The 20694-nt window shown below is 36.5% G+C and overlaps 1 protein-coding gene across 10 annotated transcripts in view; it reads right to left on the bottom strand.

Annotated features, from left to right (window-relative positions):
* Positions 1–20694, bottom strand: part of RALGAPA1 (Ral GTPase activating protein catalytic subunit alpha 1) — a 135187-nt gene that overhangs the window by 10904 nt on the left and 103589 nt on the right. For all 10 annotated transcript variants that reach the window (XR_012650737.1, XR_012650738.1, XM_075030264.1 and 7 more), the window contains one exon: positions 20517–20644. Coding sequence is in view for 8 of the 10 variants with exons in the window: in XM_075030264.1 (XP_074886365.1) it covers positions 20517–20644 (128 nt within the window). In the remaining 2 variants the exon portion in view is untranslated. The remainder of the gene's footprint in view (positions 1–20516; positions 20645–20694) is intronic.

Genomic DNA, 20694 nt, shown 5'->3' with positions numbered 1-20694 from the left:
AAATTCTCCCTGGCATTTATGCTTGTGCACACTCTTTTTTTCATATTTTACTTGTAGATAGCGAGATCATTTTCTCCTTACATAGTTCTGTTTTCCAAAAAAAAAACAAACCCAAAATAAAACCAACCAAAACCAAACCAAACCGAAACAAATCAGCATGCTGTGGAGGAATGCACTCCGAATCAGTTTCTTGAAGGTTCTTGGTTCTGATTTCAGGTTTGCTGCTCTTTTGGGGGGGAACTACCTTTCTGACTCAATTTCACCACCTGTGAAATGGGGATAATATTCATTGATTGCATCTTTTATCATTCCAAACATAACAACTGCATTACAAGTGATAAGTGTTTTTAATAGCAAGTGCTAACATTTATAATAAATAACAATATTATTTTCAGTTATGATAAGCAGTAAAATTCTCAGCCCCAAGTTAAAGCTGGAAACAATACCCTTCATCTTAGCTTCTAAAACTATACTTCAACAATTACAGAACTTTTCCTACAAAGCCCTTTTTCAGTTGCTTTCCATAAAATATTTACAGTAGATTTTGCAGTATATCTAAATATGAAAAAATGTATAGAGAATATATTATCTGAAAAGAACTTCTAGTGAATAAAATGATCTTGATCATATTTCGTTAGATCGCAACTTGGTTACATAGTGCAACTGGGAAACAATTTTCCCTCCAAAATCTGTGTTCCAGATTGTTTCTGGATCCTGAGACAGCTGAACCTCAGCAGAAGTCCCAGTCTGGAGAAGCTATGATAGAAGCACTAGGACAAGAGAAAATATAAAAATCTCCCATTGTAATGGTTCTTAGGTTGGGGGATAAACACAGTATTGAGCCTTAACAGAGGAGGGTAGTATAGCAGAGTTTTTAAGAGGCTATGTATAAGTGGTAGAGGATGAAACTGATGGTTGAAGTCTAAATAATACTACGTATCTCACAACTTGTTGAAAAGCACTTTTTTCATTGGGGGAGATTCACAGCTGCTGAATTTTCTGCAGTTAATAGAGTCCTTTGATTCACAGCAGTGCCCCTTGCACAAAAAATACTGGCCTTTGTGTATTACCAGAAACTAATTTTCTATTTGGCTGAAAAGGGAAAAATGGGGTTATTGCTTCTCCCTCCTACAGAGCTTTTCATTATGCCTGATGCACTCAACTTCTAAGCTCTTCTGAGAAAAAAAAATAACTGAAGAGGCAAGAGGTAGAAAAATGAGCTTGTTAGCACATTAGAAGTGAAGTATCTTGGTGGGCCCTAGAAATTCCCAGTGGTGTGTTAACTTATCACTCTATGCATGCTGGCACTGATAGTCTCCCAATTGATCACTCTCTTTTCGCACCAAAGGTGCTGCCAGGAAGCAAAGGCTGAAGGCCCACAGGAGAACAGGCTGCTATCAAAACAAGCTGTTTTTAAAAGTCTGCTTGAATGGGTAAAATGTTTCATGAAAAAGTAGGGTGGAGACACCTACCTGCTTTTAAAATGCTCTACTTTCAGAGGTCTCTAAAGGAAACCTTTTAGTTTATCCTATTCTATCCAAAGCTTATACACAAATAAGGCAAAATGAAGGAAAGTTACTGCTTTGAATGTGACAAGGACATTCCCATTCTCCAATCTAGGTACCTGTCTCCTAACCAAATAAAGTAGTCTTGACACAGATGCTGACTGAGGAGAATAATGATGTTTTCATTACACAGTGGAGAGGACATGCCTGTATCAGTTCTAGAAGTCTAATTCAAATGCACACTTGGTACACCCAGAGAAAAGTAATTCAGCTAGCCAGGTTGCCACTCGTCCTAACAATCCACAAAACCATCTGCAGCTTGTTAAAAACAGAACCCCGCTTAAAAACAAAACAAAAATCTGCTGCGAGCGCCAAGTCCAAAACTTGCCGTATTCTGCACTGGGAAATGACACTCTCTCCTCTGAAGAACTCCTTTTCTGTCTCAGAGCCTGAGTAGCTGAGATTGGGGTACTTTTGTCTTCTATTCACTTACACTTTGAGAACATTCTAGTATTTTAAAACTCAAAATTTGTACGCTTTTGTGGCTGAGATAATCTAGTTCTATGCTGTATCTGAATGCAACTATCTGCAAGAGTGACCATAAACCCATGGTAGTTAATTTCTACATTACTCCTAATAGGCTAGACATTTATTTCTTTAAAACGTGGCTCTCTAGGGAAGAGTTATTAGCACCTACAAATTGAGTGGCACATACAAACTCAATGGCAAGTAATAATAGGGCAATGCAAGCGGTATTCTTACTGTGAGTGGATGTTGCCACTGGCATCAGCAATTAAGATGGAATGGGAAGGATGCACGGAGAAACCAACAGAGAAAGACTGGCACAGAGAGTGACTAAACACTTAAAACAACAGTGTTGTGAGCTTTCTGCTTCTGAAGAAGGTGCTAACTAGAACAAAAGAGAACGGTTAAAAAGATAAGATATACATTAATTATACAGGCACTCAAATCTGTCAGCTAAAAACTTGCAGATATATAATCTGCAAAAAGCATAACAAAAAAATCTAATGACTTAATTATACTTTTTCAGAAGATATGGTTCTGAAAAATACAATCAGTACAAGAAAAAAATCAGGAATCGTACCTTTATAGGTCACTCAGGTTGTGGTCACTCACGTTGTAGTCACTCCAGCTAAAATGTCATTTGCATTACAATCCATTTTACTTGTTCTCTAAATCTGCAATTATTTCTATTAATACTGAAAATACTGTACTTTCCATTATTACTGTAAATACACAGGTTTTTTTAGACCTGTTGATTTGCATTTGGGAACAAGCACCAAAATCCTGGCTGTCAGATCACCTACTTTTGCTTAATCTGGCTGAAAAACAACATCTCATGTCTTGACCTAATAGCTCTCCATCACTCTTGATTGTATCACTTTCTTTTTTAACTCAAGTTCTTTTTATATTCCTATGGCAGAACACATCTACACCTTGCAGATTCTTTTTGCATAATCTAAGCTAAAACTTTTTCTAGCCGTCTACATGAATGAATTATGTAGGCTCTTACTTCACATCTCAGTTCCTGCCATGTCCTTTTCTCTGGCCTCAACAAATGAATTTTTACTCCTCCTTGTATCTACCTGGAGCATTGCAGAGCCCACTTTCTGAACATAGTGCTTAGATGGGGCATTCTGTGCAGATATCACCATCAGTCTGCCACTCCCTAGCGCAAATGCAGGCTACTTATTTTAACTTTATAGTCCATACTGATTTGATCAATTTTATCAAAATTACTCTTGCCTCCAGTCAGTTAACGCAGACGGTCACTCTCACCTTGACATTTTTGGACAGGTACTTTAGCACATTTTTCCCATGTGGCTTCTCATGCCTAGCACCAGGTCTTCGTAAGTGTCCACAAAACAATCCCCCTTCAAACTCTCCCCTTTGCTATAATGTTTATTGAAAAAGTAACAAGGAAAACACCTTGGAAGACTTAAGTCCGTTCTTGTGTAGGTCACATAACTATTTGTGCTGTCTACTATTGTTTCACATTTCCCTGAATTTTTTACCTGTCTTCAGTTTTGTATTTGGCTTTTTTACTTCTGGGGGACAAACAACATGTGTCTTGTGCTGTACTCCATCTCAGTATAATGAGACTGTGGTCTATGCGAAGGATATATATGTGCCACAGTAATACAAGCAAAACAGCTCTCCTGCTTGCATCTAAATAAAATGCTTTACAATAAATCTATCTAGTATTTTGCAGTTCAAGAATAGTGGATACATGATTACTATGTTACAATCATCCAGGGAATACTAATCCTAAAATGTCATTAATCTGAGGCAGAGAAAAAAATGAAGAAAAAGCAGTTTCAACATTGAGTAAAATTTCCAAGACTTTAATTAAGGATATGGCACTTCACAATTCTGTAATCTATTACTAGAGCATCTAAGTGCTAGATTCACAAAAGGGCTGGAGAAGAAATCCTTGTGCCTGCTCCGAAGACCATTTGATAACAAATGCTTCCTGAGCAGCGACTGGGATCCAGGGACTCTCCCCTCCCAGGAAAGTACCATAACCATTAGGCTACACCGATGAGCATGTACTTTCCCTGTGATTCAGAGGAGATCTTATTTTATGAAACAAAGAGCAATTTCAGCAATGAACAGAAGTCCCAATGGTTAGAACGGTCTTGTAAGAGGCAGGAGATGGGGCCTCACAATTGGAAACTGCTCTCTCATTTCCTGGCTGATTGATGTAACTAGGGAGTAATCTCCTGTTGTGTTTGTATGGGCTCTAATCCAGTGAGCAGACCTTCAAAACTCTTAGCATGGCTGCCCTGCAGGTCAGATGAGCAAAGAAATACCTACCTACTCATTGGATAAAGAGAGGCATGACCTGGGCATTTGGCTGTTCAGGTTACGGCAAGGACTTAGGCAGCTCTAGTGCGTGCTGATGCGGGCAGATCTCCAGGGAAGGGTGGCACTGAAAGCTTTAGATACCGGTGACCTTCAGAGGTATCCAAGGTTAGGCATTTGCTGCGTGGAGATTCTTAGCACCTATATTTTGGACTCAGGCACTTATAAGGCCAGTCGGGAGGAACTTGGGTCAGATCAACAGAGTAGTTATATGCCTAAATGCTCTCAAGACTTTTGGAAAAAAAAAAATACAGAAAATGCTTTATAAAACAGATTTCCTCAGCAGCTTCTGGAGGGAAGGATTATGCAGGGGAACCTACTCAGTGGCAGAAACTTCAAAAAGGGCTGAAGAGATGAACAGTTCATTAATACACTAAAACGGTGATGGAAATAATTGTAATGTTAGATCAACATTTCATTTGTTCAACAAAATTTAAAAGGAATGCATTTGTGAAGTACCTAAAGTCATCAATGGCAGAAACCGTATTTTTCCAAAAGTCAAAAGAAAGTATTCATCACTTCAGATACCACAATAAAATGTTATGCCTCAGCTTCCATTTTAGTTGATGACTTCAAGATGATGTCTGGACGATTTAAAATGCATCAAGATCACTACAGTTCAGGAAATACCCTAGAACTATGAAGTTCCAAGTTGCAAACTCAACAATGCTTCAGGCATTCCTACACCCCTACCAATGGGCTGGTCAAGTCCAGTAGACTGATAATACAACTTTTTTTTTCTTTTTTAGGAAAAGAAAAAATGTCAGAATTATAACAAAAGGACTCCCTTTGTGAAAGGGAGTAAAAACGTGGGCTTTTCACTCAATTTTTTTCCATCACTGTGCCTCTCATTCAGAAAAACTGAACAAAAATTGAAGTAAGACACTTCCATGAAAGTTTTATTCATAAGTCTTCCCTCCTGATGCTTATGTATTTATATATAGATGCACGCTGGTGTAGTATATCACAATATAACTGTATATTGGAATATGTGATCACAATACTGACGGTATGTAGTACCTGAGATTCTTTGATTCCAGTGCTAGGAAAAAGAGGAGGTTTTGATGATTGCCTAGAAATACCTCTTAGAAAAAAGCCAGAGAACGCATTTCTAAATAGCAGGATGGACTTTTTCAGGTTAAATTGTAAACTACTGTCAGAAATACATGTACAGCTGCATCCCTGGCAGTTCCAACTGTTAGCAAAATCATCTAAGAAGTCAATATATATTGATATGATTGTGGAGTGTATGACTTTGTCAGCCAGGCATTTGGAAAATAATTTAGACAAGCAGAAACCAAAGCACTGCTCCATCCTTAACTGGAAAATGAAAATCCTCCACCCAGAGATACTTGCTTGTAAGATCAATGGACCCTGCAAGAGGTTTTTTAATTGCATGTATACACTATTTATATAAATGAGATTAACAATATTTTAAGAAAAGCTACGTAAAATGGCACCCTCTTGTTTACTACATTTGCCCCCCCAAGCAAATTTAGAAGCACACCACTTCTTTTCTAGAAAAAACCCAGATTTGTAGTATTGTCAACATACAAAAATGCTTCCAGGATATTAAAGACCAAAGGAAACAAAGAAACGTGAGGCACAGTGAATGGCATATGTTGGTAGGACATTTTAAGTTTCCTGCTCTCCGGCCTGAAAAGGTGTGCAAACCCCACAGAATTAACTGCTACAGTTTGAGGCATGATGAAAGCATCAATTTTATTGGGCAGATTTTTCCTAGTAAATTACAATTCCTGACATCAAAATGTGAAAAGAGGACTGCCTCCTGTAAAAACATAACAAATACAGGCTAGGACCAAGGTTTTACGGAAGGTGAAAGGAAAAGTTAGCCATAGCAGAATTTGACTTCCTTCTAAAGGAAGACAGGACAAAACCCACACATCACAGAAATTGAAGTTTTTTCTGGGAAATCTCACTCTGAAAGAAGAGATTGTGCAGTGGTTGTCACAGCAGCTGAACTCATACTGAGTCACAGCAATTTGTACTCTTTGTTGGCTCTTAGAATTAAGGACGTAAGTCGGGCTGCTATTGATCCAGTGTTGGAAGCCCTGCAACTAGCTGCGCTTTGTATGTGGGTGGGTGATCAGTATCAACTGGCCACACTGAAAGGAACAGTTAAAGTTCTCTTATATTCTGAAAAGTGACTCTGCAGAAGTGGCATCACAGTGCTCCCTATTTATTGCATTTCAGTGACTTCCACATCAAGTTTGCCCAGTATACAAATAAAGAGATCTTTTTTTTTCCAGCTGCAACTTCTGTTTACTTAATTCAACTTGATATCTCAAAGTCAGCCTGGGTTCTTTTCTGTTTCTTAAATACTGCCAATATTGAAAACGGCATATAAATATTTTGTTCTGTGCATCTGTTTACACAGCTATTCTGTAAATGAAAGCAGCTTCTGCATATGCAATTGGAACTTAGCCACAACACTGATGATTCATAAAGCAGAATTCAGTTCATTCTCCTCATATCTGATGCAAGTTATTTAGGTGAAAGAGAAGAAAAAAAAATTACTATGCTTGACACTACTAAACAGGTGAAAGAATTAAAAATTTTATAGTCTTCTAAGGTGATTTTTTCTCTACTGAAACCATATTTTCAATACTAGTGACAGCACTTTTGCAGTAAAATGTAGCAATACATTTTCTTACTCATAAAAACAGAACATAAAACTCAGAGGAATCAAAGTTTTACTTTAGAAGTAAACTTTTATGTTGCATTTTGTAAAAACATTTTAAAACTGCAGAATGGATGCAGTGTTAATTATCCCAAATCACTGATTTTAGAAAGTAATGTATATGTGACAGTCTACTAATTAATGTAGATATATCATTAAAAAATGAAAATAAATATGAAAAATAAGTAACAGGCTAAGCCTGTGGAATTTAAGCAAACATAAAATGTAATATCTAGCATCTTTAATAAAAATCTTTTTCAACACAAGTTGTAACTGCAGAAGGTATTTCTGAGGCAATTTCTGAGGTATATTTCTCCATGAATAAGGGAATATATAATAGATAAATCCATACAAATTATAACTCCATCTTTGCAGATCTTGCAATTTGTTTCCAAAGCATATAGTTGCATCAATCTTTAAATGAATATAAAGAAAATTACTTTTCATTTTTTACACTACTGAAAAGTTGAATAAATCTGTGATAAATTAAAAGTTATCGGGCAAATTATAACAACACATACTTTTGCCATTTAGAGGCCTATTTCTTTAAGAGTACTAATCGCACAGCTAAAGGAGATTACTTTCAGTATATCTACCCTATGGTTAAATGGTTAAAAGTCCTGCAAGGTTAGCACAGGCTAGATAAAGTCACAGCCACTGAGCGTTTCCAAGTCAATGCTATTGCTTTCTGCCTAGTTTACCACCACAGTATATACTGAAAGGCATTGACTTCATCTGAATTTATATAAGAATCTTCATTTTTTGCAGTGTGAGCACTTTCAAAATTGCTAAATTACTGCAAGAAATTGTAACCGATGCTTACATTTTCATTGGAAACCCCAATAAATTTAACATTCTGCAACACTGTCCTTCTAAGAAAATCCTTGATATATTGTTTATTTTTATGTTGTTCCATCAGATCTTACAGCTAACTAAATTCTTCAGTGGTTTATAACATCATCTAGGAAGAAAAAGCTGTGATTCATCAGTGCAGACAAAGCTGGGCTTTAATCCATTCCTATAACCATATTGCCAAGTCTATATTGTTTACATTGCGTCTCAATTAAGAGACAGGCAGGACACCTGGTACTTCTTTATCTAAGTCCCACGGGCTGCCAGATGACTCAAAATCCATAACAGGTGCTAAGGCAGTGTGAGTGTAGCACCATTAACACAAGCTGGAATTGGATAAAATTTGGACTATGCTTAACCACTTAAAACACTCAATTATGAAATGAAAAATGTAACCACTCTGCACCAAGCTCCTTTACAAAAGGCACTTCTAAAGCTATGTAGAATCAAAGTGCAAGTGTAATGGACTTAACATAAATTTTAATTTTAGTATAAATATTCTCCAGAATTAAACTATATAAAAGCCAGCTATAGAGAGAAGTTGTGTAACCATATACAAACATATACTTACTGAATTGAATGAATTCTAATTCTGATCATCTGCTTAGGCAGCAAAAATGAAAAAACTGATGCTCAGACTTCTAGCAATTTCAAAGTTAAGGGAAAAAAATCTGCATTAACAATACTTTTTGAATTCTTCAACTCTGTAGAACCCAGAAGCTATTTTATTTTAAAGGACTTTGGCAAATGAAAGCATCTTATGGAAGGATTTTAAAACCGGCAAGGTTCAAGTGAAAAACTATATGATAAAAGATACTCCTTTGCACCAAAACATCTCACTGCAGAGCTCTTTTCAGCACTTTTTCAGCTAAGGTGACTGAACTAAGCATTAAGCTTAGACACTGACAGACACACCTCAGGAGAGAAAAAATGAGTATCAGAAATTTTACAGTGGACAATTACTTAAGAACTATCTGTATCTAAATGTGCAGTAATCCAATTAAGTTTCTATTTAATATTGTAATTATCAAGAACACAATATAGTGATTTTATTACCAGAGTAAGCAGTAACAAAGTACAGTAAACTGTCATTTAAGACAGTGTCACAGTATCTATGATAAGCAGCATATTGGCTTAAACTAATGCACTATATGCCTCTAGGGAACGACAGGCTCAGAGACTGGGTTTTAACATCAGAATCTACCCATTAATCTTGACTTAAATATAATCTACTCTGCAGTAAGAGGAAGAATGGGCATTCAATGAATTATCTGTTTGAAATATAGCAGGAGCATATTAACACAAACATATAGTAGAAAGTCTCAGTTTCGGTACCATGTATTGTGTATCGTTGGTTTTACAAACCCCGAACTGCATTTTAGCATGAAATTAAAAAGACAGTAAGATCAAATGGCTAGCAGTGTTGGGAGGACGAATACCTCAACACTGTAACAGACCGCTCCTTAACTTCACTGGCTGTGTGGTTAGAAGACCAGTGACAGTGTTTACAAACACCCCACTCCTCCATGTTGTAGTAACAGGCTACAGAGGTGAAAACGAAACAGTGAGGGAGGCGGTGCCGAAGCCCTTACGCGGGCAGAATTCCTACTCCAACTTCCAGGGAGGATTTGTCTTACTAACGTATCCACGACGGGAATCGATGACCCTACACGGTACGTTGTGCTAATTGTTCTGAAGCCCGTTACAGCCACCGCTGCTTCGGGCCCTCTCTGGAGCGATGCTCCTGCCGGCAGCGAGAACAGCTCGCGGGCAGCCGCTCGCCTGGCAGCGGCGGGTCTGCCGGAGGCGGCAGGGGCCAGCGGGGCAACAGGCCGAGGGGCTGAAGTTTAAGGGTGCTGCACCAAATGTGCCCACCAGAGCTGTTAAAGGTGTTGCGGTCATCACTTCAGCCCACAAACAATGTGGAACAGTATAGGCCAGGGGGAACTGCAGCCCCACATACTAACTCCTGGTTTTGGGAGGGGGATTTATCCTCACCCTGACACTCAGCTTTACAGCAGTTTTAACTCAAGTAATTAAGGCTGATGCGTGTAAAAATACAGAAGCAAAACTGGCTCTTTGCTCTCTGTTATCAGCATGAATGCTCAAGCCCACTCTTCATACATTCAAATGTTTAAACTTCTATCTTAAATACTTTCTCTCTGCATATATGGACATATTTATTGACGAGAGAAACAGTAAGGAAAACGCCTTTCATGAAGACATCACTACAAACTGTAAAATTACACAAATATGAACTTATATTAACAGTAAATATTGTCCAGCAAAAAGACTGCACATAAAGACATGTATTAATTTGCAACTCCACACTACACAGTAACAAAGAAAACTTCTCACATGAGAAATTTCATCATTAATTCCAATCTGTACTTTAATAAACTTTATGACTACCTTTCTTTTTTTCTTTCATAGTTGAAGAGAATGTTTTTTCTTTACCCTGGGTTGCTGCAGTACTGGTATGAGGTAATCTACTTAGAAGTCTCTTCAGAAGGCAGTAAAGTCGATTTTAAAAATGATTTTTAAAACTCGAAGACAGGCTTCTTCTATTTAAATGAAGAAAACAAGTATTAATTTTCAATTACTTCCCTCTTTCTTTATTTTGAAGGGCAATTAGTAAAGCAGCCCCTTCGCTCTCCTCCCTAGTGCTGTCAAGCTGTTGAGAGCAGTTTGCAGCACTACAATGGTACTATTGTGAACACAGCCTGGGCTTCCTTCCCACAGAGAGTTAAACGGGCAGTTCCTGCTGCCCGTGATTGGTGTCCAGCGAAACAATACTTAAGAGCCAGGTTTTATCAGTTCCACGCCAAAGAAGTGAAGCCAGGGAACCCAAGCCTTCATATCATGCTGAACCATATGCCAACCCTGCTGGCCCCAAAGGTTTATCACTAAGAATCAGGATCCATCATGTCCCCTGTGAAATTTCACTTCACATACCTTCTGTGAAATGCATGGCTTTGCTGAAAACTGACCTTTTTCCACAATTGGCAAGAACAGATGGATGGTAACTAGGGTTTGGCAAGCAGAAATTAAAAGATTTTCTAATAGCTTGCATTCTTCTATGTTTGGGAGGAGAAGCATTCAGGAGATAGATATATTTGTGATCAACAGATCTATTCAGGTGCAGTTAATCAGCAATTAAACTATTTTCTTAATGTCTAGAAAGTATATTGAGATTAATTTGATTGGTCAGGCTATGATTAGGACTCATGTCCTTCGGACTACCATATGGTAATTCCAATTACTGTAATACTAACTTTTAATCCTTGCTTTATGTTAGTTTATTCCATTTTTCTATTAAGTATGTGGCACATACAGAATAAACTATATACACACACATACCTCCTTTTTTGTTATAATTTTGACCTGTTTAATTTGTAAATATTGTTACATGAAGTATATTCCATCTCCAGCTAGATGTTTCCACATACTGACAGGTATTATATATAACCTCTTTTTTCAGTAACTGAAATACAGACCTGTAGGAGAACAAAGACAACCACTGTGCTAGTTTCTATTAATTTTTTTTTTTTTTTGGTACCTATCATCTTCTAATCCCTCTGTTGGCACTGGAAAGCACGTCCCAACTGTCTTGATTACCATATGCAGAATGATGCAGAAACAGTTTGCCAATATCTTATTCAACTCACCCGAAAACATCATTCTATCTCACAGACATTACTGTTTGTCAGTTTTGCTTGTTACAAATCATCTCCCACATTTCCCACCAATTTAAATATCAGAATCAACCATACACAATGGTATATACTTATTCTTTATATATACACAGCTTTTAGTGTCTTAACATACAAATCTTTCAAGTTGCTTGCAAGTCACTTATCTGTTATTAGAGGTGAATTTATGACTAGAAAAGGATCAAATCAATAAACAGTGCTGTCTTTTGTGACATAAAAATAGGGCTTAAGTAGTTCAAAAACATTTCTTTCTTTAAATCTTAGAAATGTCAGGAAAAATTGTTTAATCTTCCCTGCTTTTATTCACATACTTCTGAGAGCTATCAAAGAAATCTGTATGAATTTTAACACCTTAAGGGGGCAAGAGTCTTAACATTTTAACAAAGGGCTTTTGTTATCCAAAATGTTTATTAATTAATAAGGTTAAGTAGGTATTAACAAAAAACCTGTCATTTTGTGTTATGTACAAAGCAATCAACTCTGTGTAAGATTGAACTAGTTTATCTTTTCCATTGCAGTTTAAGGACTCCCAGCCTTCTCCCTGCAAATATTTGTTTAAAAGAGGGATCTATACACAACTGAAACACATTTTATAATGAAAGAGCGATTGCTCTACTAAATTCCAGCTTACAACATACAAAAATTTCCGACCTTAAAAAGATGCAGTAACAAAGAACTCCCCTCCCTCAAGCGATCTGTACTGACAGATCCAAATTCGGAAGTTCTAGGAGACTGATAAAGTATTGCACTGCTTTTCAGGGTAGCCCAGTGACATCCTTTTATTCTAAACCAGAATGCCACCAGCATAAGCCTGCCCATATTTTATACAGAAGTCAGGAGAACCAATACCCCCTCTTCAGATGGGTAAATTCGATTTATGAAAGAATGTAGAAGTAAAAGAACCTAGAATATATTTTTCTTAACAGCAGATTTGAGTCTTCCCCATAATTGTCTACAACATTAACAGAGCACTCAGCTCTTTCTAAGTGCAATTATTAGTAGAAAATGGTATTACTAGAGTCAATCAGTTTTGTCTGATTTGATATTTTGCTTCTTTACCACTTTCAAGAGTCTTATGCATTTCATTAGGGAAGAGTAACTAATAAATAAAGCTATGCTACTAATTAAAAGACAAGTTATAGATATCTTGCGATGATAACATTATTACCCTTAAACCCATGTGCTTACACTAGACCTCTTTAACAGGTGCTCCCAGCATCCTAGTTCATATCTGAAGACAGCCCATAAGAAGAGCTAGAGACAGAAGAGCTACCTGGAGTAGAGAAGGCAGGTTCTGTGGAATTAGAAGCAGGGCAATTACTGAAGAAAATATGTTTACCTGAACACGTGCAAATCCAGAAGTGCTGCTAAAGAAAAGTACGTATGTGTGTTTTGCAAAAAACCTCACAGACTATATACATGAAAATATACTACATTACAACATAGCTTTCAAGCCTCACACTTGATTTATTCCTCATATTAAAAAATGCATAAAACACAATTGAAATGATGTGCATGTCTACATGAAAATGCAGTAAAACCAGCAGCTTGGTACACACATCTGCAAGTATTTCTCCAGCAGTTATCTGAAGTGTCTATATGACAAACACTAAGGCAAGAGTTTAAAAACCTATCACAAATGTTGGTTCAATCAGTTGTCTCTAGTGGCTAAAATCAAAGGCATTTAGAGCAATGCTTTGGAATTATTCATTGCAAAACAATCCTATTCTTTCAACAGGTAACTAATAAACGATGGCTGAGAACAGGCTTGCACTACCCCTGAGGTCCAATTGTTACTCAGAACACTGCCTACTTTTGCTCCCTGGTGTTGCATTTTAACTCTAATTGCATGATCAAGCCAATAAATTGGACTCAGGGGACAAAAAAACCTTACAAAAATACCTACCCTGACAAAACCAGAGGTTGCAAGAAAATGCACTTCAAACAGGAGTGAGGCAAGACCAGACAAGCGAAGGAGAGGTATCAAGGCTTGAAAGACAGTCATTAATACTGACAGATTACTGTAATTCTGGCTGTCAAGGTGATCGATTTAAACAGCATATGCCAATCAATACTCTCCTCATTTACTGAGCAGCATGAGATATATAGTTAGGTAAGATGTCCCTAAGACAGGATTTCAAACCATACTTAACGAACATAAATAACACAATTTATGCTTTGGAATCTTAGCTGTTTTTTCATTTGGCCTTTTTTTAATTGGGCAAACTTCAGTGGGATGTTATCCATAGAAAAGTTACTTTAGATGATTCTATTACACCACATTGCCATTATGTATACAATTCCTTTACATGAGATATTTCAAACTGTACCAATTTTCCATAGAACATATTAAAATACTAATCTTGAGTATGAACATTCTTAAATGCAACAGTTGTTTAAGTACTGTGCATTTTTTTTTTTTTTTTTTTTTTTTTTTGCATTAGTGGTTTGCCATTCTGAGTACTTTAGCCATCCCTGGTTTACAAGAAACCAAATCTTCCTGGTATTTCCCCTGGAATTTTCCTTACAACAGTCTCTTATTGTTCAAATATACTTGTGACATCAGAGGAAAAAACATTAATTGGATGTATTAGTTCAGGGGAAAAGTTCTATAAAGATAATAAAAATAGCTATTACTGTCATTGCATACCTACAAGTAGACACACAGACACACGTGCGTGACTCCATACAGAGATATAAACCTTCCTCTTATATTTAAGTCTTCTTGTAATGCACAGAGAAACTGTTACATGATTCCTTGAAACTGAAATACCTGAACAGTCCATTAAAACAATCAGATATGTAAAAATGCCTTGGAGGTCTTCAGTGTTTCATGTTATACCATTATATGCAGCCATTTAATTAATCACACTTTGAATTATTAAAAGATCAAGTGAGTTGTCAGCAGAACTAGGATTTGGGAGAACAGCAAAACTGAGCAAGTCAAAGTACAGGAAAGACTGAACATCATATTCTGTATCTTATGATTCTTGCTTGAACTTGGAAAACAATTTCCGTTGCTAAACAGTAAAAGGGACTTCAGAAATAACTCTATTTTCTTCTGGAAAAAACAGCAGGGGTCATATGATGAACTCATCCATGGCTCTCACTTGAACTCATATCAGATAAGGCTATAATGGTATGATTCAGGGAAGGGATAAGCATTCACTGAAATCCTGAAATTTTCAATTATTTGTTGTAAAGCATATAGAGTAGTATCTAAAAAGTGTACCAATCATTATTTTTAATGTCTGTTTCTTCTCACTTGCGATGACAGAAAAATCAGTAACAGGTACGTTAAAACTGCATTAAATGTCCCATGTCAAAATTGTATTGCCAGAAATGTAGCAAAGTTTGCTGAGAATCTTGGCAAAAAAAATTCTAAACCAGAACATATTAGAAGAGCAATTATAATGGCATGGATTATTCCTTTCACTATACCAAAATTAATCAGTGGCACTGTGAAAAATGAATTCATAATGTATATTTAAGGAGAGAGAGTACGCCCCTTATGCCTTTTCCATTTGATACACAGTTATCATTGATGCAGTATCGCTGTATTCATTTTTTTCTTACAGATGCTCATGCATTATTGGACTTAGAGGAAATGAAACTGGCATTGCCAAAATCAGTGCTTTCCAGCTTTAACTTCTAAGTTTCTGTATTAGTGAGAAATCTCCAAAATCTTCATTTGAAAATGTAAATCATACAAATATTCTTAATTAAATGAGACAAATATGGCCAGAGAATCTGCAGAATAATACTCTTTGCTCACTAGATGTCATTAATAATGAGTGCTTTCTTTCTAAAGATAAGCTTTCCAATGTCTGCAATTCTATCTTGAAGCAGACAACGATGGTCAAGCAGGCACAACAAACAGCAACACTACCAGTTCCAATAAAACCCTTTCTTGGGGCAGTTGTGTATCACATCAAGTAAGAAAGCTTCTTCTGAGCTATGAGGTTTTAATACAGAAGAAACTTTTAACAAACCACTCAAATACATTATTTTATTCATAAAGAATTTACTGTCTTGTCAGATACCATATGGGGTTAATACTTCCCTTCTCTGGAAGACAGCTGTCTAAAAAGGTTAGCTACAATACATCAAGTACCAACTGCTTAGGAATACAATGTCAAAACAAGATAGGGGGATGTAAATTTTCCAGTTTTGATAAAAAAAGATTAACTTAGCCAATCTTTTATATTAAGATTTATTTTTTAATATTTTGTAGACAGAATAATTACAACAACATTATATTTTTGCTATTGAAATTCATCTGTTTCATATGACCAAAAAAAAGAAATCCCAAAAAAGAAATTCTTGGCATTAGGTCAAAGACTTCATAGATTATTATAAAGAACTGAAAATTATGCTATGATGATTATGGATAAAAGAGCCATCTATATTGCAGGTATTCTAAAATTTCAACAAATTTCAGGTTTAAAAGATGCTAAATAGGTTTTCTTACTGTGTGTCTAGCTACATATTAGGTAGCATCCTTTGGGAGTGGAATACTACGTAAGGCAGAAAGCATGGTGTCTGAGTTGCATCATCTGACGTGCAGATAGTTTGGAATAGTCGTTAACACTCCAAAATTTGTGGACAATGTGCAAAAAGTAACATTAGTTGTTTCACAATTGGAATTTCACTCCCACAAGGTTTCTACTATTTTTTCTGTTTTGTTGCAATAATTTTAACAACTGGAGGTGCCTACTACACCAAGGAAAGAACATTATCCTGGTGTACCTCTTGGCATCTGGTTAACATCTGTTGTTTATCCAGGAAGTTCGAGCAAAATTTTATATCAAGCCACTCTTTCTGTTGTTCAAAATATTTAGTATTGATCTATTTCCTACACAAGGCAGATTCTGAATTCAGAATGTGACAGTGCTTGCTCTGAGATGCAAGCTGTGAATAAAACTATTCCTATCAGGAATCTCAATGCAAATTAGTAAATAAAGACTATTTAACAATGCCCTAAATATTGGCTTCCTTATTCTACATCATAGCGAAAACAATTGTTCTCAACATTCAGTCCCGTTATTACACCTGCAGTTATGAGTCTTAAGAAGTTTTCCTAGCATACATGCAGCTGGAGTGTATTCAGGAGACAAGCATGTACTTCTTAAGACAAGGACAAATGCAATGAGAAGAAGAAACACATCAACTATGAGATAGAGAAGGGGGTACTGCTGTTTCATTAGCAAGAGAGTACAAGTATTTTGTCTGTGCTACCTGCTACTGTGTGCATGTATTGCGCCCATTGGTAAGGGGCTACTGTTACAAGACAGCCAGGCCACCAAAAGATAGTGAGGGACTGCAGAATCCTTGAAGGGGAAACTAAAGCAAATTCCACAAATCAATGCAGAAACTCCACCCAAAATGGCAATATTCTCTTCATGCAGCTGCAGCAATGAATACGTCAAGCATCAAGTTAAAGCAGGATACCTGCCATACGTGACTGATGTTTGCTGATAAATTTAGTAAATTTTTCATCTTAAAATACTACAGTACGGAAACATATCATTATAGTATTCTGAGCAAAGAGTAAAAACACAGAGCAGATGAAACCTTTAAAAATCATTAACAAAATCAAATCTTAAAAGTGTTTTGCTATCTAAGTTTGCTATCAGAAATGTCAAAATAATGTCAGAAAGAGGAAGGTGATTGACAGAATATGTCAAGCTCAGAAAGCTACTTCAGACGGTACAATACGTGCCTAAAGTCAGGGCAGACTATAAAAGGGAGATGAGCAGAATTTCCTGTATCCATGCAACCATTATTATACTATTCACACGTACTACCCATTGCCACATCGTGATTAACAGACTAGCGCAATAAGGGAAAAGTTGCAATCAAGTTACATGAAGAGGACTGAATATCCCTGCTGATTACAAATGACAGCTGATTTTTTCAGTCAGGTCTGCACTTAGAAAATGCACTAACTCAGAGTTCAGATAAGCCCTCCTTGGAAGTAGGAGCGCCAAACTCAGTGCCACTTTCTTCACATCCCATACACAAGCAAATCAACACAGTCCTAGTTTAATTAAGACTTCACTGTGATCCATCACCACAAAGATCCACAATGCAACGTTGTAAATATTCCTCAAAAATAGGTAAGCACAGACCTACATGTAATATCATCAACTCCACACTGAGTCAAAAGGTGCCCACCAAGTATTACACAGCACAGTGAAACGAACCACACACCTGCAGGCACAGAGACATCCTTACACTGATGCTGGCTTTGAAATTAAGTATTTCTGCTGGCCTACTGCAGTAAAAGGAGAGCTAATACAGAAGTGTAGGGCTTGAAAAGTGTTCTGGTTGACAGAAGTCTCAGGTATTCTTGTTCCCTCAAGATCCACATTCAACTGAATTTCTACTAACCATCATCAAAGTTCCTAATAAACTAACACTGCTCCAGTATATGAGATACTCCCAAATAAGTAAACAAAGATTAATTTCGAGCAGATCACTTCAGAATTCTCTTTCACTGACACCATTACAGTCCTGGACACATGGGAAGCCTTGATTATCAGCTTCACTTTTCCAGCTGGGTCTCTGCTTTTGGTGTACCTTCTAAAAATAGCTTTTCTGTTCCTTTTTTCTTCCCTCTTTGAATATAGTGTTTTTACCACTCTGAGCCCTCTTTTTCTTTGCTCCAGCAACACTCCAACACAAGGAAAGACTGCTTTGACCAATAAGTCCTGTCTTCCACAAAAGACATCAAGTCTGGCAGGTTCTCCAGAAAAGCTATTTAACCACAGACCACAATATACTCCTGCCCCCATGCCCTTCAGTCCACAACAAACTTAAAAGCCAATAGTGAACTGCTTCAGCCATAGCTAAAATATGTCAGAGGAAAAATGCAGGAGACACTAAAGACAATCCTTGATGTCTTCAATTCCCCGCTACTGCAGGAACATAATTAGATTCAATTTCCAAATATTCCTAGTTAACAGACCACGTCCATGTTACAGGAAACAGCCACCAGTCTTTGCCATTCCTGTACAAGGGGAGTTCCTTGTTGACCTCAAATCTGGCTGTGGGTTGAACACCAAGAGCATGTCCATGATGTTTTTAATCAAGAGTTACTTAAACCACTGAGAGCTAGGCAAACTTTGAAGTTTAACATTTTTTTGCTGCTCTCCACTGACACAACTGACTCCACCATAACCTAATTCAAGCCAGGGAAGTTTGTAGAGATTTTTCTAATGTCACGCCAAGCAAACAGCTTTTAAAGAACTGCCCACACCCCCATTTTAATTTTTAAAGTATTACACAAAACACTGATTATAAGATACTCCAAGCCAGGTGGAAGAAGAATTCCACCAACTACTTAAAGCCACTCTTTAACATCAGTGCTCAGTCAACTGGTGCTTCACAAGCCTACCAAGTGATGATATGAAACCCATCAACCAACAGTATCTCATATTAAATATATGTAATGTTTTCCAGTTATCACACTAACCATATTAGGAGACAAATATCAACATTTTAATGGAGGCCACATTATGCCATAAATGACATGCAGTGCTTTGATGCATATAAAAAGTACAATTTGGAGAACTCAAAAGTGAATGTGCAATATACAGCTCTTACGAACTGGCCAATTCCTAGACATTGAGCTGGCAAGCTATGTCCAAGGAATTTATTACAACCTCCACATTCTGTAAAGAAGTTTAAACATACAAGTTTGTGGGATTTTTTAAAACAGGAAACTTTTGGTACTAAAGTAAATTGTTTTCCAATTGCTCATCACTATACATCAATATAATGCTATAAGCCATCACTTTTCATAGTATAATGATGATAATACATTTTAAATCCTTTGATTAAGCCACTTGAGTAATGACAAAAAGATCGGACCTTTCCAAACATAAAAATACAATGAATCAACATCTGTCGTCTACAGAAATGGCACAAACGTCATTTAATGTGATCACATCAAACAACATCCATCATTCATCTGTAAATCCACTTCATCATATCTAATCCAAAACTCTTAAGTATTAACAGTCAGCCTTAGAAAAAACCCCAGTATTTTAGCAACAATCTATCACATGAGAAATACAAGTATCTACAGCTTGGGTGGCAATTAAGCACAGAATTTCTCTTGATCAAAATTTAAACTTACCTTTCAATTTATGAAATTAAAAAATAGTATGTTCTTGTTGATTTAACTAACAGGTATATAACAAAACTCAGTCTTAAGAAGGGGAGAGTTATAAGTGACTGACTTACCTTATGTTTTTTAATTTCTGGTTGGTAAATCTATTCTTCCAAGAGCAACCCTTTCAGAAAACTACAATTTCAGTTCCAACAACAACAAAAAAGAGGTAATATTTTCTGACATCTTTACAAAGACACTAACATCATTTTGACAAGAACTTTGTATTCTGAACTGAATAACAAAATCTGTATGACAAAAATGTAACAAATTTCTCATCTTGAAGGAAAGCAGCATTCATATCCTTCTTGGAACTAGATTAATACTGCATAAATACTTGAAAGATTATTAACACCATGACATTGCTATTTTAGAAAGTCTACTCACAAAATGGTCATTAAAATAATTTTGTTAACAAAAAGTGGTAAGTACATGTTATAAAACATTAGAAACAGGCAATTTTTCAGCACTGAATCTATTCTTCACTTAACTAAAAAAAGCTGGTCTTCACCTGAATACTACTCTATGGGTTTAAGTTTCCTAAAGGCACCATCACCATTAAAAAAAAAAAATTCCCAGTATTAATCTGACAAAAATATAAGATGACAGAAAACATGAAGATCATATCTGTAGAACTGTAAGGGAATGTATATGCCTTGGAAACCATTTGAGTGAAAGGATACAAGTTTTGGTATAATGGGATTAATGATTTCAATGCACGGCTTGCATTTATAGCTGTTGCACGAACCATAATAGGAAGAATTTTTCCATTCACAATAGCACCATCAAAGAGAGGACCAAAAAATGGAACCTGAATAAAAAATTAAGAAATTCAACATAAAGCAAGATCTTAGCTATAAC

This window comes from Buteo buteo, chromosome 6, assembly GCF_964188355.1.
Source record: "Buteo buteo chromosome 6, bButBut1.hap1.1, whole genome shotgun sequence".
NCBI classification, from domain to species: domain Eukaryota; kingdom Metazoa; phylum Chordata; class Aves; order Accipitriformes; family Accipitridae; genus Buteo; species Buteo buteo.
Note: the sequence above shows the minus strand (reverse complement) of the source record. Positions and strands in the feature narration are given on the sequence as shown.